This window comes from Taudactylus pleione, unplaced genomic scaffold (genome assembly GCF_031769625.1).
Source record: "Taudactylus pleione unplaced genomic scaffold, aTauple2 ptg000268l, whole genome shotgun sequence".
NCBI lineage: Eukaryota > Metazoa > Chordata > Amphibia > Anura > Myobatrachidae > Taudactylus > Taudactylus pleione.
Genome location: NW_028284670.1, coordinates 630433 through 647892, shown reverse-complemented (window position 1 = coordinate 647892; position 17460 = coordinate 630433). Strand labels below are relative to the sequence as shown.

The window sequence follows — 17460 nt, the reverse complement described above, 5'->3', positions numbered from 1 at the left end:
AGATATTGTTCCGATGATTCCAGTTTTCAAGATCCTCAAGGTGATCTCTATATGTCTCAAACTCTGTGTGAAGATCAGCAATTTCCTGTTCCACTACACTTTGATAGTGACAGATCTCATCCATATTTTGCTCCAGGGTGTCTGTACGAGAGCAAATATCAATGAGTTCAGATTTAAATTCCATCAGAAATGATCTTATCTCTAATTGAATAGTCTTAGTTACAATTGCAAAAATATCTTTGGTAGATAGGGTGGTATCTGTAGTAGAGTTATCTTCCAAGTCCGAAACAGATCTGCAATTGGAGAGTGGCATGTGAGAGAGCCTGATTTCTCCCATGCCCGAAGAATACTAGGCTTAGGGGCTGCAGAGTTTTTGCAATTTCTTTGCAACATAGTGAGTCAGTAGATAGTAAATTGGAAACACCTTGTAGGAGAGGTGGTCTTGTATCACCATCACAAATATATAATTGAAGATACTAAATTAGCAAAGTAGAGTTAATAATAGCTAAGCCCAGAGAGTAAGTAGGATCTCTGAATCACATGTGGGTCACAGCTTGGTTTAGTGGTAGGTGACCATTCCAGATGATGAAATTAGGCAGGCATGGAGCTGAATTACAATTAGAAATATTTTTCAGAGGTAGCAGTTCATGGAATGACCACAAGATGGGGCTCAAACCCAGGGCCACTTAAAGTAATACATTAAATCTTTAAGGAAACGTAAAAGAGCTCAAGTTAGGGATAATTAAGTATTTTTGTTGAAAACAGGTAGGCACCCTTAGGGAGGTGAGTGGCAAATCAGGAGTTCTGAGACTGCTTAAAAGCACCAAGGGAACTGTGCAGTGGTTCCCTGTAAACAGATATACAGAGGTAATGTAGCAAAGATGGCCACCGGCCCCTACTCAGCTTTAATGTCTCCAATGGACAAAGCCTTGTTGTGCTGCTTATTGGTGCTCCAGGAGGCAGGAGTGCTTGGTCCCAGATCCCTGCAGACAAGGAAATGAGTTGGTGGGTCTGGACAGGCTAGTCTGTGGCCGAGAATGGGAATCGTGGCACTTGGTGATACGCAGCTGAGGGGCCGACCAGCAGTAGAGCCCACGGCTTCAGGGGGCATGCTAGGCTGCTAGCACAAGGTCCAGCCAGGAATGCCACAGCGTTGGGTCTCAGCAAGCACCAGAGGACGTAACTAGCAGGGGGATGTCCAGTAGTACTGCAGCAGGACCCCAAAACTGCCACTAAAAGGGGTCAGTTGCAAGAGAGCAGGAAGGACACATCTGCTCCCATTGTCAGGCAGGCCATGCCCCTACAAGAAGGACATTTTCTATCTGTAACAGCCTATATGCCAAGATTAGAGAGAGAGAAGCAACACTGAGTATAATTACAGAGCAGGTGTCAGTGTGTAGGCATTGGCTGCTAAGCTGGGTACACACCATACAATATATTGTAAGATATTTTGTCCCAACACCGTTTGGAACAATATACCTTACACATTGTATAGTGTGTACGTCCAATTCACCATTCCTGCCGATCATTCATTGAATTGTCCTAACGGCTATGCTGCACACCAATTGGGACGATTCAGTGAATGACACAGTGTAGTTACATGTAGCATGTAACGTTATATCATGCCGTTGTACTGCAGATCATGCAAGGTGTACGGCATGCACAATGAAACATGATATTACTTGCTGCATTGCTGGGTCGCACCTTTGTAAGGTGTGTACCCTGCTTAAGAGAGAAAAATGGTCTCTAATGTACAGTTTATAGGAAACATGGGTTAGTTATCCAAAAATTACAGAACAAGAACAAGTGAATTAGAGTGGCTTTTGTTAAGCTGTAGGAGAGTGTCAGCTCCTGGGACAGGTGAAGCCAATGTACTGTATTCATCTATTTTACAATTTATTCACAAATTTAATTAACAAACAATAGGGACCGCCATGGAAACCAGGCTTACCCCAAGTTTCGCTAACTTTTAGATGTGGCTCTTTGAGAAGGAGCACATATGGGGTAGGCAGATTCAGGGCATAGCTGGTTCTCTATGGTAGATTATATGATAGATTGGTAGATTAAATGATGATTTGTTTATTATTTGAGTTGGGGATCTTTACTTTGTCACTGATTTCATTAGATCTCTTAAACACAATTCAGGTTATTTGATTTAGAGCACATTAATTACATGTTGCACTATCGGTTAGTGGATGGGTCTTTGGTCATTGAACTTATGTGAAGGAGGTGGACCGAAACCATTATCTAAATTATTATAGTAGTCATCTCAATCCATGGCTTTATAATATACCCAAATAAAAATTTTCTTGGATTAAAACATTGATAACATTAAGAGTTCCATGTGCTAAAAATCTTCTTATCGTGGAGAGAATGCAGATCCAGCTTCCAATCAGCTTCTGGCATTTTTCAAACACAACCTGTACAGTGACAGTTAGGAGCTGACTGGTTAGAACATTTGTTCCCCATCATCTTAATGACACAAAATAATTGAATAATGTTTTGGGGATTTGCAGCCCCCCACACACCTTTTTTTTAATAAGGATCAGCTCTTTTTCCTGTCTTATAAATATATAATTATATGCCTTGAGTCTCTATATTAGATGCTTGTGACTGACTTACATGTATTGGCTTGCAAGCTGCAATGTTGCTATTGCTAATACTAACAACATGGAGGAATGATGGATATGAGAACATCTGCCGGGTGGGACACAAGCTTCATTAAATGCTGCAGTGTATAGAACAGCTCATAGTGGAGGACGACCAATCTACCTCCCTTTTTATTTACTGGTTGTGCTTTGACAATTACAACTGACAACTTGCGACTGAAGGTTGAGGCTTGTCCCGCCTACTGGGTGTCTATCTGCCAGTGCAGCCGCCATAATTAATATTTGGACTTGCGCCAGCCCCATGCTAGGTGCATTAGATCCATCAGATACAGATGTCCTATCTCCGTCCACATGCTAAGATCAACGCATGGAAATTGGATCACCGACCCACAGTGCTGCCACTAAATGCGGCTGTTCCTTGCGATCACAAAGTATCCGCTGCCCAGTTACCACCCAGAAATGCCCATTTCATGTAAAAAAGGTGGTCCATCAGCAGACGGATCAATCTGTTCACAAGAGTGCTCTCCATTAGTTAGTGCAAGTCTGACGTGGTGCGTGCAGTTGGCATTATATTTATTTTTACGCATTATGCTGAAAACTAGACTTTTTGATGCCCTGGGCCATAAAGAGCCTTGCGTCGTCATCCACAATTTTTGAAATAGGGACATGAGGCTCCTACCTGAAAAAGGGGCATGGCCTCATGGGGATGGGGCATGATAAATATGATTTGTCCTGTTCAATGATGCTGGGGTGCTGATCCCTTTGTACTGTAACACAGTCAGGATAGGGGTCCCTCTCCGGGGGTAGATGGACTCCCTCTTTACACACAGCAGCCATAGAAACAGGAGACAAGTCTGGGTATCTCGTGCAAACTGGTTGGCGCCAGTCTTTATTGTGCCACACACAAAAATATAAACAAAAGTCCTAGCCCGGCTGGGCACTAACTATACAGCAGATTCCCCTGCTATAACAATGGTAGGGCCTATTGCCCTCAACATCAACAAAACACGTGCACAGTACTTACAGGGTTTTAACCAAGTGTCTCTGAACAGGCTAGACTGCCAGCTCCCCCAGGTATGAGACACTGCACCAAGAGATTACACAGCTCTTATGAGCCACTTCCAGGTGAAACCACTAATTGGGCTGTTCGCAGGCTAAAAGGCCCAAAACCTGGAGTGGCCTGTGGATGGAGCCCTCCCTCTCCTCACATCCACAACCCCAGGTCCCATTCCGGCTTTTCACAGAAGCTGACATAACAAGTCTGCTTTTCTAACAGACTTCACCTGGGGTTTTTTAAAATACATAAGACAGGAATATAGAAGCCATTCCACACTTCTCCAGTGCTTCTATCACAGTGCAAACTACCAAAGCCACTGTTATCCAGGTATCACTGCCAAATACAGTGTGAATCCAATGGCTGCAGTGATGATATACAATAATTATGGGTGATAGTTTCGAGTCCTGGGTATGACTGTATTTTATAATATGTGCATTAAACAAAAGGAAGATGTGACTGGTGGGGAGGAGGCCAGATGGAGGGGGAGTCAGACAGCGAGGAGAGAGGGAGCGGTGCCCTGTGCCATGGCACATGTTGCACCACCCTGGTTATGGCCCTGGGCTCTAGAATAACATTTGGAATATTTTTCCCCCTAGCACCAGGCCTCTGACCTGGGATATTGTTGGGACAATCTAGGTCCTGGTCCTAGGTGTGAAAGGGTCAACCTGGCTTGTGTGTCCTGGGATCTTGACCAGGGTTATTCCCTGGACCGACCCTAATAAGCTGCAATCTGATAGGGGGGACCCAAGTTATTTGCCCCGGGTTAAGTTTAAAATCTGCTGATTGGCTGTGGATGCCGAGGCCCGCCTCAAGGGAATGACATACAGAACAGACAGGGGTGCTGTGTGTAAAGGGGACGACCCGGGAATAACCAGGATCCAATGTGCAGTGGGATAGGGGTCTGAGATTCTGTGATTTGGCTTGGAACCATGTACACTGACCCATTTGAGAACTGTGAATTGGTCTGAAAGTGGTATTAGAGAAACAGACGTCTCCACATACATATTGACTCTCTGCTCGGTGTGCTCTGAGTGATGGATATGCATCTTAGTAGCAATCCAATATGACAAGAATGCTTTAAAAGGCCAACAATTGTACAAGGGTTGGGTACGGGATCCCGGCGGTCAGGATGCCAGTGGTCAGAATACCAACAGTGGCATCATGACTGTCAGAATACAGATGCCAGTTCAGATGCCGATGACGGAAACCCGACAGCCAGATTCCCGAATGTAAGTGTAGTGGGGTGAGATAGCTGTTAGCTATTGGGGGGGAGAGGGTAAGTTTATTGAGTATGGCGGGAAGACATCTAAGATGAAATTGCAGAAAGACACTCAGTAATGTGGGCCATGTACGTGTCATCAACCCTAGCCCTATGCCAATCCATCTGGCCCTTATCGCTTCACACTGGGGATTAAATGCTGTGCAACATGGTCCCCTTGTGGTTTTCCTCTTTTTCATATCAACTTTCCAATCCTTTACCTCCTACAGTCTACTGCTTCCTGTATGGGTCCTTCAAGGTTCTGAGCTTGGCCCCTTCTTTTTTTGCTCTCTACATCTCCTCACTTGTCATCCACTTTGGTTGGCAGTACAAACTTTATGCTTATGATACTGATCTCTACCTGTCCTCCACTGACCAATCGCAATCACACCCCTCTCACATTTCAGGCAGTCTACCTGCTATGCCTTCTTTGATGTCTCAACTCTTTCCTGAGCTAATTCGTTCAAGACTGAAGTTTATTGTTTTCGAACATTCTTGAGTCTCCACACATCCCCACATCTCCCACACTTTGGTCTTCCAAATCTGCTTCCTGGTGGACATCCTTGACTCATCCATGTTATTCCCTGCTCATTTACGGTCACTCAATGATTCATGCAGGTTCCATCTCCGGAACATCACGTAGACTGGACTCTTTCTCCACCTTAACACTTGTCTGCTCCCTTTTTATATCCCATGTTAACTACTGCAACCACCTCTCTCATCTTCAAACTCTCCTTAGTGTTTCCTGCCGGACTGACCTTTCTTTAGCAACATTCTACTACTGCCTTGCTAGTGGCTCCCTACATCCTTCAGAATTTAAACTCCTCACCCTCACTTCCAATATAATTGTAACTTACCTCAATAGTGTTGTCGGACCGAGAGTCCAGGTATATGGGCAGCCGCGCTGAGAACACGGGTTCCCGATTCTCCATCTGGATTGAGACGTTCAGCTCCTTAGATGTGTTGGCAATTGTAACAAACCCTATGGGTTGCGCGGACAGAGTCTCAATCCTCAGCTGTAGAGTGAAAAAAAAAATTGTTAAAATTTGTGCAACTTATCTGAATTTCTAAACTTCTGTTCTTGATTCATGGGTTATTGCCAGGGCCATAGAGAGCTGGCCCTGGGCCATGGGAAGCGGGCGTGGCCTAACAGTGGGAGGCATGGCCACTCCCCCCTTAGAAAAAATAATAAAAATAACCTTTTTTGCAGCACCATGAAGTGGCACTGAGCACCTGCGAGAGGGACGTTGTGAGCCTCTCAGCCCGGCACAAATCCAGGGGGGGCACGATCAGTGTGAACTCTCCTCCTCATAGGCAGAGAAGATGGCTGCTCCCACTGAACAGCAGCAAGGAGCAGTCTCCTACTGCAGCGTGTGCTGGGCTGCTGACAGGTAGGAAGGAGGAAGGATCAGAATCAGGCCCCATCAGGCCTCTCCAGCAAGCCCGGGCCCGGGTAATTAGTACCCGCTCCCCTCTCAGTGCCCCTGGTTTTTGGTAATTGTTTATTTTAAAGGAAACCACTTTGTGAACCATTATAAAGAAGTTATTTAATGGATTACTAGGCTTACAAAGTGTAGTTGTTTGTCTTCTTCCAATGAATTTATCCTCTTACTCCCCGATGTGCCTCTGCAGCTATGCTGATATACGGCCGCGGCCAGTAGTATTGGGCAGAGAGGAGGTTACAGGTGGGGGCAATTGTACTGATTGTCCCACACCCCTGGGACAATCTGAAAGCTTTTGTTTTGTAGGGGGCATGGCCACGCCAACGCTACCATGGTTTTTAAATTATACCTATATAGGACTGGGCCACCTACTACAGAGGTGGCTTCCCAATTATTACTTTTCATCATTGGTAAGATTTCATAACAGTTTGAGAATACTGTACTTACAGTATGATATTGTATGTATTTTTTTTTAATGCAAATACTGTGTTATCATTAGGAATGTGCACCGACCCCTGTGTTTTGGCTTTGGTTTTGGGTCTGTATCTCCTTCAAGGTTTTGGATCTGAATTTGGTTTTGCAAAGCACCCTCAAGTGTTTTGGTTTTGGTTTTGGTTTTGGATCTGGTTTTTTAAATAAAATATAGACAAAAAGTTTTAAAAACAGCTAAAATCATGTAATTTATGCAATCCAAAACCCGAAATTCGAATTTAATATCCGAATTCCGAACAGCAAAAAGATAAGAACCGCGACCCGTATTTACCCTGATCTCCTCAGGAGATTAGAACCGCGACTTCGATTTACCCGGATTCCCAACATTCAGGTTGATTTGGATTTCTGGAGAACCGAACCGCGCATCTCTAGTTATTATGTTTGTAATTTTTATTATTTTTTTATTGAACATATTATACTATTTTCTGTATAGCGCTCCTTGTTTGGACAGTTATCAGACTGCACACATTTCAGGTAGTCTGCTACTATAAGAATTAACTAGATAATTTATTTCAGAATTTATGTGTTGTATATTTTTGGGGTTAACAGGTGTGACCCCATTTAGGAGCAGCTCACAGTAATATATTATTATTATTATTATTATTATTATTATTATTATTATTATTATTATTAGATAATTCTTTGTTGCTCCTCAATTATATATTATTATTATTATTATTATTATTATTATTATTTTTAAATAATGACGTTACAGGTTGAGTCTACTATATCCAATATTCCATATTTTGGAATATTTGCATACCATAATGAGATATCTTGGGCATGGGACCCAAATATAGATACAGAATGCATTTATGTTTCATATAAACCTTATACACACACAGCCTGCAGGTAATTATATACAATATTTTCAATAATTTTGTGGTTAAAAAATGATTGTTTACATTGAACAATCAAAAACCAAATGTATCACTATCTCAGTCATGCTAAAATAAAATCCGTATTTCGGAATACTTGGCTATGGGAGACTCAACCTGTAATACAATACAATAATTATAAAATAATACATTTCTAAAGTACTGGCAGGTGATTTTGTGCAGAAGTCATATATAAAGATCTTGTGTGTGGAAGTGTGTCCCTGATGACTCTGATCAGGTCTGCTAAGAGTAATACTACATCAACTGTACGATTGTGACTCAGTTTTCCCACGTTCGTAATTGTGAGATTAGGCCCAGTGAGGTAAGACAGGCTGTATGGCACGATGGACTTACATAAGTTTCTCCTCCACCGCAGCATTCGCCACTGGAAACCAGATACAGTGACACCACCTCTATCTTCTTAGGGTCTCTGAGTCTCAGGTTCAGGGCGGGTCCACAGCACTCTGCCTCCCGACGTACAGTGAAGAGAATCTGCCCAGCCTTGGTCTGGAAAACTGAATGGCAGGACAATGAGGGCCACAGTATAGGATCTGGGGCCCCAGAGCCCAGCATCCTGACGGGGTTTGGATACCGACACCTGCCAGTAAGTACCCGAACTCTACTACTACCCCTAACACTCCCTACCTGCAGCCTAAACCTAACCCCCCCGCAGCCTAAACCTAACATCTCCTCTATGCAGCCTAACCCTAACCCACCCCCCCAGTACCTAACCCTGACCCCTAACCCTCCCCCCAAGGCCAATACTTACCATCAGAATGCCAGTGCCAGGATTCTGACTGAAGTCGGCAGTCCGGCACCAGCATTCTGAGTGCAGGCATCCCCTCAGCCGGGATTTTAACTACATCTCATATAATAGATATACTGGTGATGGGGCAACTGAGGTGTCACCCTCCTCATGCCCTCACGCAGGCTGACGCAGATGTTTGTGCATGAGTTGTGTGCACTCTATAAGGTAAGTATCATCATATCTATCAATTGGGTCACTGTCAATATTTTATGCATAAAGAAAGTCAGCATTTATAAACTGGAAACTCTTCTGGCCATTCAGGTCTTGGGCCACTAATGCTGGTGAGCTCTGAGCCATTTATGGCTTCTAGCAGTCTTTACCTATAACATAAATACTCCCATTGTTACATAGTTCTTACCTTTTTTCTTCAGTATAACTTCCTCCACCTATAAATATAGGATCACATGTTAATGCAGATCAGGGATTCATGTATGTGTCAGTAGTAACCATCTCGCTAATGCTGATGATGGGCAGAGAAATGAGGGGTGAGGGTCCCCACCAGGGGTATCTATATCACATTGACCGGTACATCTGCTATTTATTAAATACACAATGATGGAGAATCTATGAATAGGTCCAAAAGGAAAACTTATCTTGACCGCTGAACAATATGGCTCTAACCTATATAGTATACAGTAAGTGTCTGTGACTCTTGTCTTCATCTTATTGACCTCTTTCCACATTCATGCCATCTCTTCAATCAAAGGTCAGTGCTGAGAGATAATGGGGTGCAAATCAGCTGTCTAAGCAGATTTAATCATAAAGATTGAGAGAAGGAAACAGGTACAGTATTACCATTCGGCAGGACTCGGACGGTGACTGCGGGCTCTGCAATGCAGACCTTCCCACTATAGCATGGCATGTTATTATAATATGTAATATGTGTTATACTGTACCTGGTCCACACACAAAGACAAACCTTCCCACCCATCCCCACCCATGCTGACCTTCTATGACCTGATTTATTCCCAATGTGTAAAATACCCTCTCCCAGGTAATGTATAGAGATCTATGATAGGCAGACTACAGTATGGTGTCTTTCACCTCTATAAGGCATTTCAGCCCTGGAGGTACCACAGCGGTGGGCATGGGTAGCTTGTCCTGGTAGGCAGACGTGGAATTATTGTGCCATTGAGGTTGGTTTTGGATGGGTTCAGAGCTATATCGTCCTGAAAATCCAGTAAGAAGCACAGTATATAAATACACTCATAAAGTATGTGCACATTATACAAATAGTCATTTACATACTGGCTATCAGTATTAAGGAGGAACATGGGACAAATGAAGATATGTGCATGGGGCACAGGACTGAACTTGGGATAAGTGAATAAAAGGTTTAGCAAGGAATGAGATGTTTAATGGTTGAGGGAGGCGGTTGGGGGAGGTTGTTTGGGGGAAATATTAGGATAACGGCAGATTACAGCTGAAGTCGTTTCAGATGGCAGCTGGCACAGTGACTGTGGCCAAATGGGCCAGAATGGGCAAAAAACGAGGGTATAGTGGGAGAAATAACACAGACACAAATCTATGTAGCTGAGGGTGCAGGGGCCAAGGCACCTGGTTAGGGAATTCTGGGACCTACGTGACTAGGCCTAATGTGCAGCAGGATAAATGCTTTGTACTAGGACTCTCCTCCTAGCAATATCCCTGTAACTTGTCTTCCAGCCATCCCAGAAGCCACTCCAGGAGTGCCGGGAATAGCCCCAGGCTGTTAGCCTAGGCCTGGGGTGCCCTGGAGAGGTGGACCCCTTTATTGGGGGGGTCCCCAGTTCCCCAGGGATCCCTGGCCTGCCCTGACTAGCAGTCAGGGGTAATGTTTTGGCTGGGGGACCCGGGGAAAGGGTTCCCCTGGCAGTGGCTTTACCCCCCCTGCTAGAAAACATTAGGTTCTAGTTCTGGAATTTACAATGGAAACCTAGGCATGTTTTCCCCTGTATTTCCAGAACCAGGACCGGATCAAAGCCCAGTGCTGGTTTCACTAAATACAGGGGACCCCTACATCTTTTATCCCCTGTATTTTGGCAACCAGGGCTGGTTCTGAATAGCCTGGTGCTGGTTGTGCTTAATACAGTGGACCCTTACATTGTTTGTCCCCTGTATTTAGCACAACCAGTATTGGGTCTCCAAAGCTGGTTATTGTTTTGGGAGGGGCCGCGCCATATTTTTTCTATTTTTTAACAGGTTATAATTTTTTGAAACACAGCAGCATAGACACTGATCCATTCTGTGTATCTGTGTTTATTTCTTGTACACACAGATGCAGGTATCACTGATCTCCCTGATCCGTGCAAGCATCTCTCTGCTATCGCACACGATCTAATGAATATACATATCATTAGATCGTGCACGATAGATCTGGTGTACATTGTGCAGCCTTTTCTGCACATCGTACACTGGAGCTGCCGGGGAGAGTTTAAGGGAGATCGCTAACGATCGCTAACGAGATTGGAAATTGTACCATGTGTACTCATCTTGAGACCGGAGCTACTAGGGCAGCGATGGATAATAATAATATGAAATGCCTTCCTATTTCTCCTTTGAAAGACATAGGGGTCAATCCAGTTAGGTGCAAATTGCGAGTTGCTGTTTTCTCTTCGAAGTCGCACAGCAACTCGCACTGAACCAGTCAGAGTGAATTAAATTTTTCCATTCGCACCTCCCTGAGGGTGAGAGATGGAAAGGAAAATATTTATTTTAAGGTTAAAGTATCGGGACACCGTGTTGAACCTCTTGGACACCCCCCCAATGACTTATTATTCAATTGGAAATTTGCAATTAACTTAATTAGTCCAATAATTACATCATTTGTTGGGGTTAAAAAAAAATGGCCAAATTTAATTACACCCCAAATTTAATTACAATATTTATTTAATTGAAAAATAAATATGTTTTTTACTTTTACAATCTCTCAATTTACAAGTGTACTCAAATTACCCCAAATTCACCTTTTTCCTACTTTTTTTGCATTTTTCGTATAATTCGTTTGAGATTAAATGAAAAAAGTTTATTTTTTATCATTTTTTTGCCTTTCTTAAAAAAAAAAAAAAAACACAAATTAGCCATTTGATACCATTAAAAATCCTTCAGTACTCTCCTAATGTCTACAAACAGCCTTCTATATGGTCCTGCAAACAAAATTATCAATTTTGGAGGGTCCAGGCTGGTCTCCCCACTTTTTCCTGCACTTCTCACACATCGCATTTGGCAGTCAATTCGCAAATTTCCGTTGCGAGTGCCGTGAATAGGCATATTTATTTAGCACCGAAGTGGATTGACCCCATATAGTACATGCACACAAAAGTGTAGAAATTATGGGCCTGATTCAGAGCCGCTCGTAAGCGGACGCTCGTTCATTCCGACCGATGTTCGCACAACTGTGCATGCGTACGGATTTTAATACACATGCGCGAACCAATCAGTGCGGCCAAAAATCGTGTGCTCGCTAAATACCGAATGCCTGCTATTTTGAGTGACAGGAGGAGGCGTTTGTGGGTGGTAACAAGGGAAGGTGCTTGAAAACGGGGAGTTGAGATCCAAACGCAGGCGTGCTTAAAGGTCAAAACGGGCGTTTTATGGGTGTGCATAATTAACAAAGCAGCGTCATCGACCACGTCGCTTGGTTGTTTTATAGTCAGAACTGCTCGCATGATTGTGGTAGGAAAAACCAACCACAAGAAAAGCAAGCAGTTCATACACCGTCCGATGTACTCGATTAATCTAATAAATAGCGGACATGACGTATGAGGCGAGCGGCCAGGGGGTGTTTTTTTCCAAATTACGTTTGCATGTTTTGTTCGCTCGTTCAGACATAAAGGCGTGAACAGACCGCAAAGAGCGAATGGTTAATTTAAATAGCCATCCCCTTTTTCTGGACGAGCGAGTGCAAATAGCGTCCGGCTCGGAATCAGGCCCTATGTCAGAATTCATTCACTATAACTGATAATACATTGGATAAAGCATGTACAGTACATTGGATACAAGAGATTGTAGATACAATAGAATCACTGAAGTGTTATATAAACAAATATCACAGGAACCCAGATCTTACCTGAAGCCATGGCTGTCTGACAGCAGCAGGCACCTGGTTATATTACCCTATGTAATGAGATAACATACATCAGATCATTTAGGTCATTGCAGCTGCTGATTACAGTTATTATCAACCACAAACTACTGTTGTAACTTGTAACCGTAGCTTAATAAGTCACAATATTACTTGTTCATTATGCTGAATATACAGTCTGAATAAACAGTCTCAGTATCTGTCCTTACTGTGTGTGTATGATAGCTGCACAGTACTACTGTATTTGCCTCACTATGGGCCTGATTCAGACCTGCTCGCAAGCGCATAGTGCTCGCAAGCGGGTTGATGGCCGGGCAGTGCGCGTGCGCAACCCCCGGAGCGAGAGAGACATTTTCTCGCTCCAGGGCTCGCTACAAACGGGGTGGCTGTCCATGTTGATTGACAGCTCGCCCCATTTTGTAGGCGTTGAGGGGGGGTGGCTGGCCAAACTGAGGTGTTCCCGGGAACGCCTGCTGTTTGGGGGCGGCCCTACTGACATCACGAGTGATATCAGTAGTGAGCTTCCGGCTCTATTAGAGACGGAAGCTCACTGGGGCTTGCAGCAGATGAGACCCTACCACAAGGGTCTCGTCGCAAGCCCGATGGTCTCGATGGTCGCGACCATCACCTGGCCGCTCGCAAAGCTGTGGGTGGTCATCCACAGCTTAGCGAGCGGCCAGGAGGCCGGACACAAACAAAAAAAAACGCCCTTCAGACCAGCGAGCGGGTTTGAATCAGGGCCTATGGGCCTGATTCAGAGCCGCTCGTAAGCGGCCGCTCGTTCGCACCGAGTGATGTTTGCCCAACTGCGCATGCGTATGGATCATTATACGTATGCGCGAACCAGTCAGTGCGGTCGAAATTCATGTGTTCACAAAATAACGAATGCTTGATAATTTGAGTGACAGAAAGAGGCGTATGTGGGTGGTAACGGGGGAAGGTGCTTGAAAACGGGGAGTGGAGATCCGAACGCAGGCGTGCCAAAAGGTCAAAACGGGCGTTTTATGGGTGTGCATAATTAGAACAGCAGCGTCATTGACCACGTCACTGGGTTATTTTATAGCCAGAACTGCTCGCAAAATTGTTGTAGCAAAAACCAACCCCAAGAATAACGAGCAGTTCATACCCTGGTCGATGTACTCGATTAATCTAATAAATAGCGGACATGATGTAGGATGCGAGCGGCCAGGGGGCGTAGTTATCAAAAAAACGATAGCATGTTTAGTTCGCTCGTTCAGACATAGAGGCGTGAACAGACCGCAAAGAGCGAACGGTTCATTTGAATAGCCACCCCCTTTTCCTGAACGAACGTCCGCAAATTGCGTCCGGCTCTGAATTAGGCCCTATGTACGCTGGCAGGAAGTCTCAGTATAATACCTGTTTTCCACCAAAAACCAGGTCCAAACTGGGTTTTCAGACATTGGCCCTCATTCAGAGCCGTTCGCTATTTGCGGTCGTTCGTTTAAAAACAAGGGGTGGCTATTCAAATGATCCGTACGCACATTGCAGTCTGTTCACACCTCTAAGTCTGAACGAACGAGCAAAACATACGCTCGTTTATTTGTTAAAAACGCCCCCTGGCCGCTCGCATCCTACGTCATGTCCGCTATTTATTAGATTAATCGAGTACATCGACAAGGGTATGAACTGCTCGCTATTCTTGTGGTTGGTGTTTGCTACCACAAATTTGCGAGCAGTTCTGGCTCTAAAATAACCCAGTGACGTGGTCAATGACGCTGCTGTTTTAAATATACACACCCATAAAACGCCCGTTTTGACCTTTAAGCACGCCTGCGTTCGGATCTACACTCCCCATTTTCAAGCACCTTCCCCTGTTACCACCCACATACGCCTCATTCTGTCACTCAAAATAGCAGGCACTCGCTATATAGCATACAAACGATTTTCGGCCGCACTGACTGGTTCGCGCATGCGTACTAAAAAGCATACGCATGCGCAGATGTGCAAACATCGCTCGGAACGAGCGTACTGCCGCTAACGAGCGGCTCTGAATGAGGGCCATGGTTCCAACCCTGGTCAGACACCGTTTACACAGCACCATCGATCTGGGTTATTCTCAGGTCAGCCCTGTTCTCACTGGACCTGGGTCTGCCCTGCTAAACTTGTGAGGTCATAAAGAGTGGGAGGTGACTGCTCCACAGCTACCAAACAGTTCATTTTAGGCGGGACCCAGGTCGGATAACCCAGGTTGCTCAGTCTACACTGCACCATTACCCAGTTCCATCGTGGGTCCAACTCTGGCAGCTACCTGGGTTGGATTGCCGGGTCACTTGACCCAGGTTATTTTTCAGGGACCCTTTTACATTGAGCTGTGACCTGGGTAAAGCCAGCAATAACCCAGGTTTTTTATCTGGTGTAAAAGGGGTATTAGTGTATGTCAGCTCAGTGGTGGAACTACAGAGTGGTGGGCCCAGGTGCAAGAATATGCTTTGGGCCCCCCTATGCAGTGCCCCCACGTAGTGGTCCCCCTATGCAGTTCTCCCAATAGTGGTCCCGCCTATGCAGTGTCCCCTGTAGTGCCCATTATACGGTTCCCCCAGAAGTAGTCCCCATATGCAGTGCCCCCAGTAGTACTCCCCCCTATGTATTGCCCCCAGTAGTACTCCCCCCTATGTATTGCCCCCAGTAGTAGTCCAACCAATGCAGTGCCCCCAGTAGTAGTTCCTCCTATACATTGCCCCAGTAGTTGTCCCCCCTGTGCAGTGCCCCCAGTAGTAGTCCCCCCAGTAGTAGTCCCCCCTATGCAGTGCCTTCAGTAGTAGTCCCCCTATGCAGTGCCCCCATTAGTAATCCCCCCTATACAGTGCCACCAGTAGCGCCCCCCCATACAGTGTCCCCCTGTAGTAGTCCCCCCTATGCAGTGCCTTCAGTAGTAGTCCCCCCTATGCATTGCCCCCAGTAGTAGTCCCCCCTATGCATTGCCCACATTAGTAATCCCCCCTATACAGTGTCCCCCAGTAGTAGTCCCCCCTATGCATTGCCCACATTAGTAATCCCCCCTATACAGTGCTTCCTGTAGCCCCCCCATACAGTGTCCCCTAGTAGTGCCCCCCCTATGCAGTGCTTGCGTCAGTGCCCCTTACACACACACACAAAAACCCACACAACTTACCTGAATCCCCGCTCCTGCCATGACCGCCGCTGTCCGCTCCTCCAGGCCCGCTCTTCTGCACTATGGGAGAGACATCATGATGTCTCTCCCATCACCCACTGCAGGAGGGGGGGAGACGGAAGATGGAGCTCATGAGTGAGCTCCAGTCGGCTCCCTTTATGGATGCAGCAGCCAATGACAGTCTGTCTGACTCTCATTGGCTGCAATAACAAACACGCAGCCGCCGCTGGTGGCGGTGTGTTTGCTACTGTGTAGTGCAGACCGCGCTCACTATGGTCTGCACTACACTTAAATACTGTGGGGCCTGGAGGACACTGGCGGTGGATGCAGTGGCGCTGTTGGATGCAGGTGGCTATGGGCCCCTTCACCATAGCGTGCCCCGGTGCTCTGCCTCTAGTTCTCCGTCATGCGCATGCGCTGTGGGGCAACATCGAGTCGGTTGTGAGCGCTCAGCGCTCACGACCGACTCTGAATGAGCTCCTCAGTATCGTTCCTTACTCTGCCATACTTACCATAGCGACCAATCAGATTATAGCTATTATCTTCTATAAAGTGCTAGTTAAATGTTAAATAGAATCTGATTGGTTGCTATGGGCAACATCTGCACTTTTAAAAACTCCCACTTTAGTATATTTACTCCTAAGTCTTAGGGGTAAATTTACTAAGATTCGAGTCTGATCGAGTTTGTTTTTTTTTTAACTCGATTAGAATCGCCGAAACTCTGGTGATTTCAGGCTCCTGAAACTAACAAATGTACTAAGAAGTGAGTTTAGCTGACATTTGTTGGCCGATGGTGAAGCAGATCGAGATTTCTCGCCCAAGTTGCAAGTTTTAAAGCAGATTACTCACCCAAGATTGTAGTGTCTTCTCTCTGCCTAACTCTCCCAAGCAACCAGCCTGCACACAGGGCTGGATTAAGACTTGGGGAAGCCCCGGGGCAAATAAATTGTGGGGGCCCCACCAATGAAATTCCCAGGGGGAAGAAAGGGGGAAGGGAGAGAGAGAGAGGTGTGGAGGTGTGGTACCCCAGAACCTGGGAGTACCTCATGTTGTGTACCCTTATATATGTGTTGCTGGACATTTGAAAGTATTCATTGGTGACAGTGGACAATGTAGCCAGCTTCAGGAGCTGGCATGCGGCTGGAGAGACTGGACTACCAATGCAATAGAGAAACAGTGCCCAGCGACAGTACTGACAGCCTTGTACTGACAGTTGGGCAGCAGTTGGTGTGTGCAGTTGGATGGCAGTTGGTGTGGGCAGTTGGTGAGGTAGCTGGACAGGAGAAGGGGCTGCGCTGCCTTGATGCTTACCTGAGGGCTGCAGTTGTACTCCGGGATGAGCAGCGGAGGTCTCTGAGGCGGGGAACATCCGATGGGACCAAGAGGTGTCATCCGGGGAGGTCCCTGAGAACAATCAGCCTGAGAGGGGTGTGTCGGACGACCCCTAAGGCAGTGCCTCAGGCGGAGCTGCGGAAATATAGAGAGACCGAGCTTGTAAAGGAGCTGGAGGTTGAGAGTTGATACTGGAGGGGTAAGAAAAGCTGCTGCAATCTCCCAAATAGACACTCAGTGACATTAGCGCCTATTAACAGGAGGCCTACAGTTGTCCACCATTACATATGCACAGCAGTCCCTGCAGAGATCAGCGTGGGGTTTATAGACTGCATTCATAATAGTAAGAGTAACCCCCTGATACCACATATTGGAGGTTAGGTACAAC

General features: G+C 45.7%; 1 protein-coding gene across 1 annotated transcript in view; it reads right to left on the bottom strand.

The window, feature by feature from the left end:
- LOC148513808 (phospholipid scramblase 2-like) overlaps positions 1 to 17460 on the bottom strand; it is a 46492-nt gene that overhangs the window by 12010 nt on the left and 17022 nt on the right. The window contains exons 3-8 of the mRNA XM_088481246.1: positions 17052 to 17207; positions 12593 to 12639; positions 9589 to 9713; positions 8903 to 8930; positions 8091 to 8251; positions 5782 to 5940 (exon numbers count right to left, since the gene is read on the bottom strand). Of these exons, the coding sequence (XP_088337372.1) occupies positions 5782 to 5940; positions 8091 to 8251; positions 8903 to 8930; positions 9589 to 9713; positions 12593 to 12602 (483 nt within the window). The 5' untranslated portion in view covers positions 12603 to 12639; positions 17052 to 17207. The remainder of the gene's footprint in view (positions 1 to 5781; positions 5941 to 8090; positions 8252 to 8902; positions 8931 to 9588; positions 9714 to 12592; positions 12640 to 17051; positions 17208 to 17460) is intronic.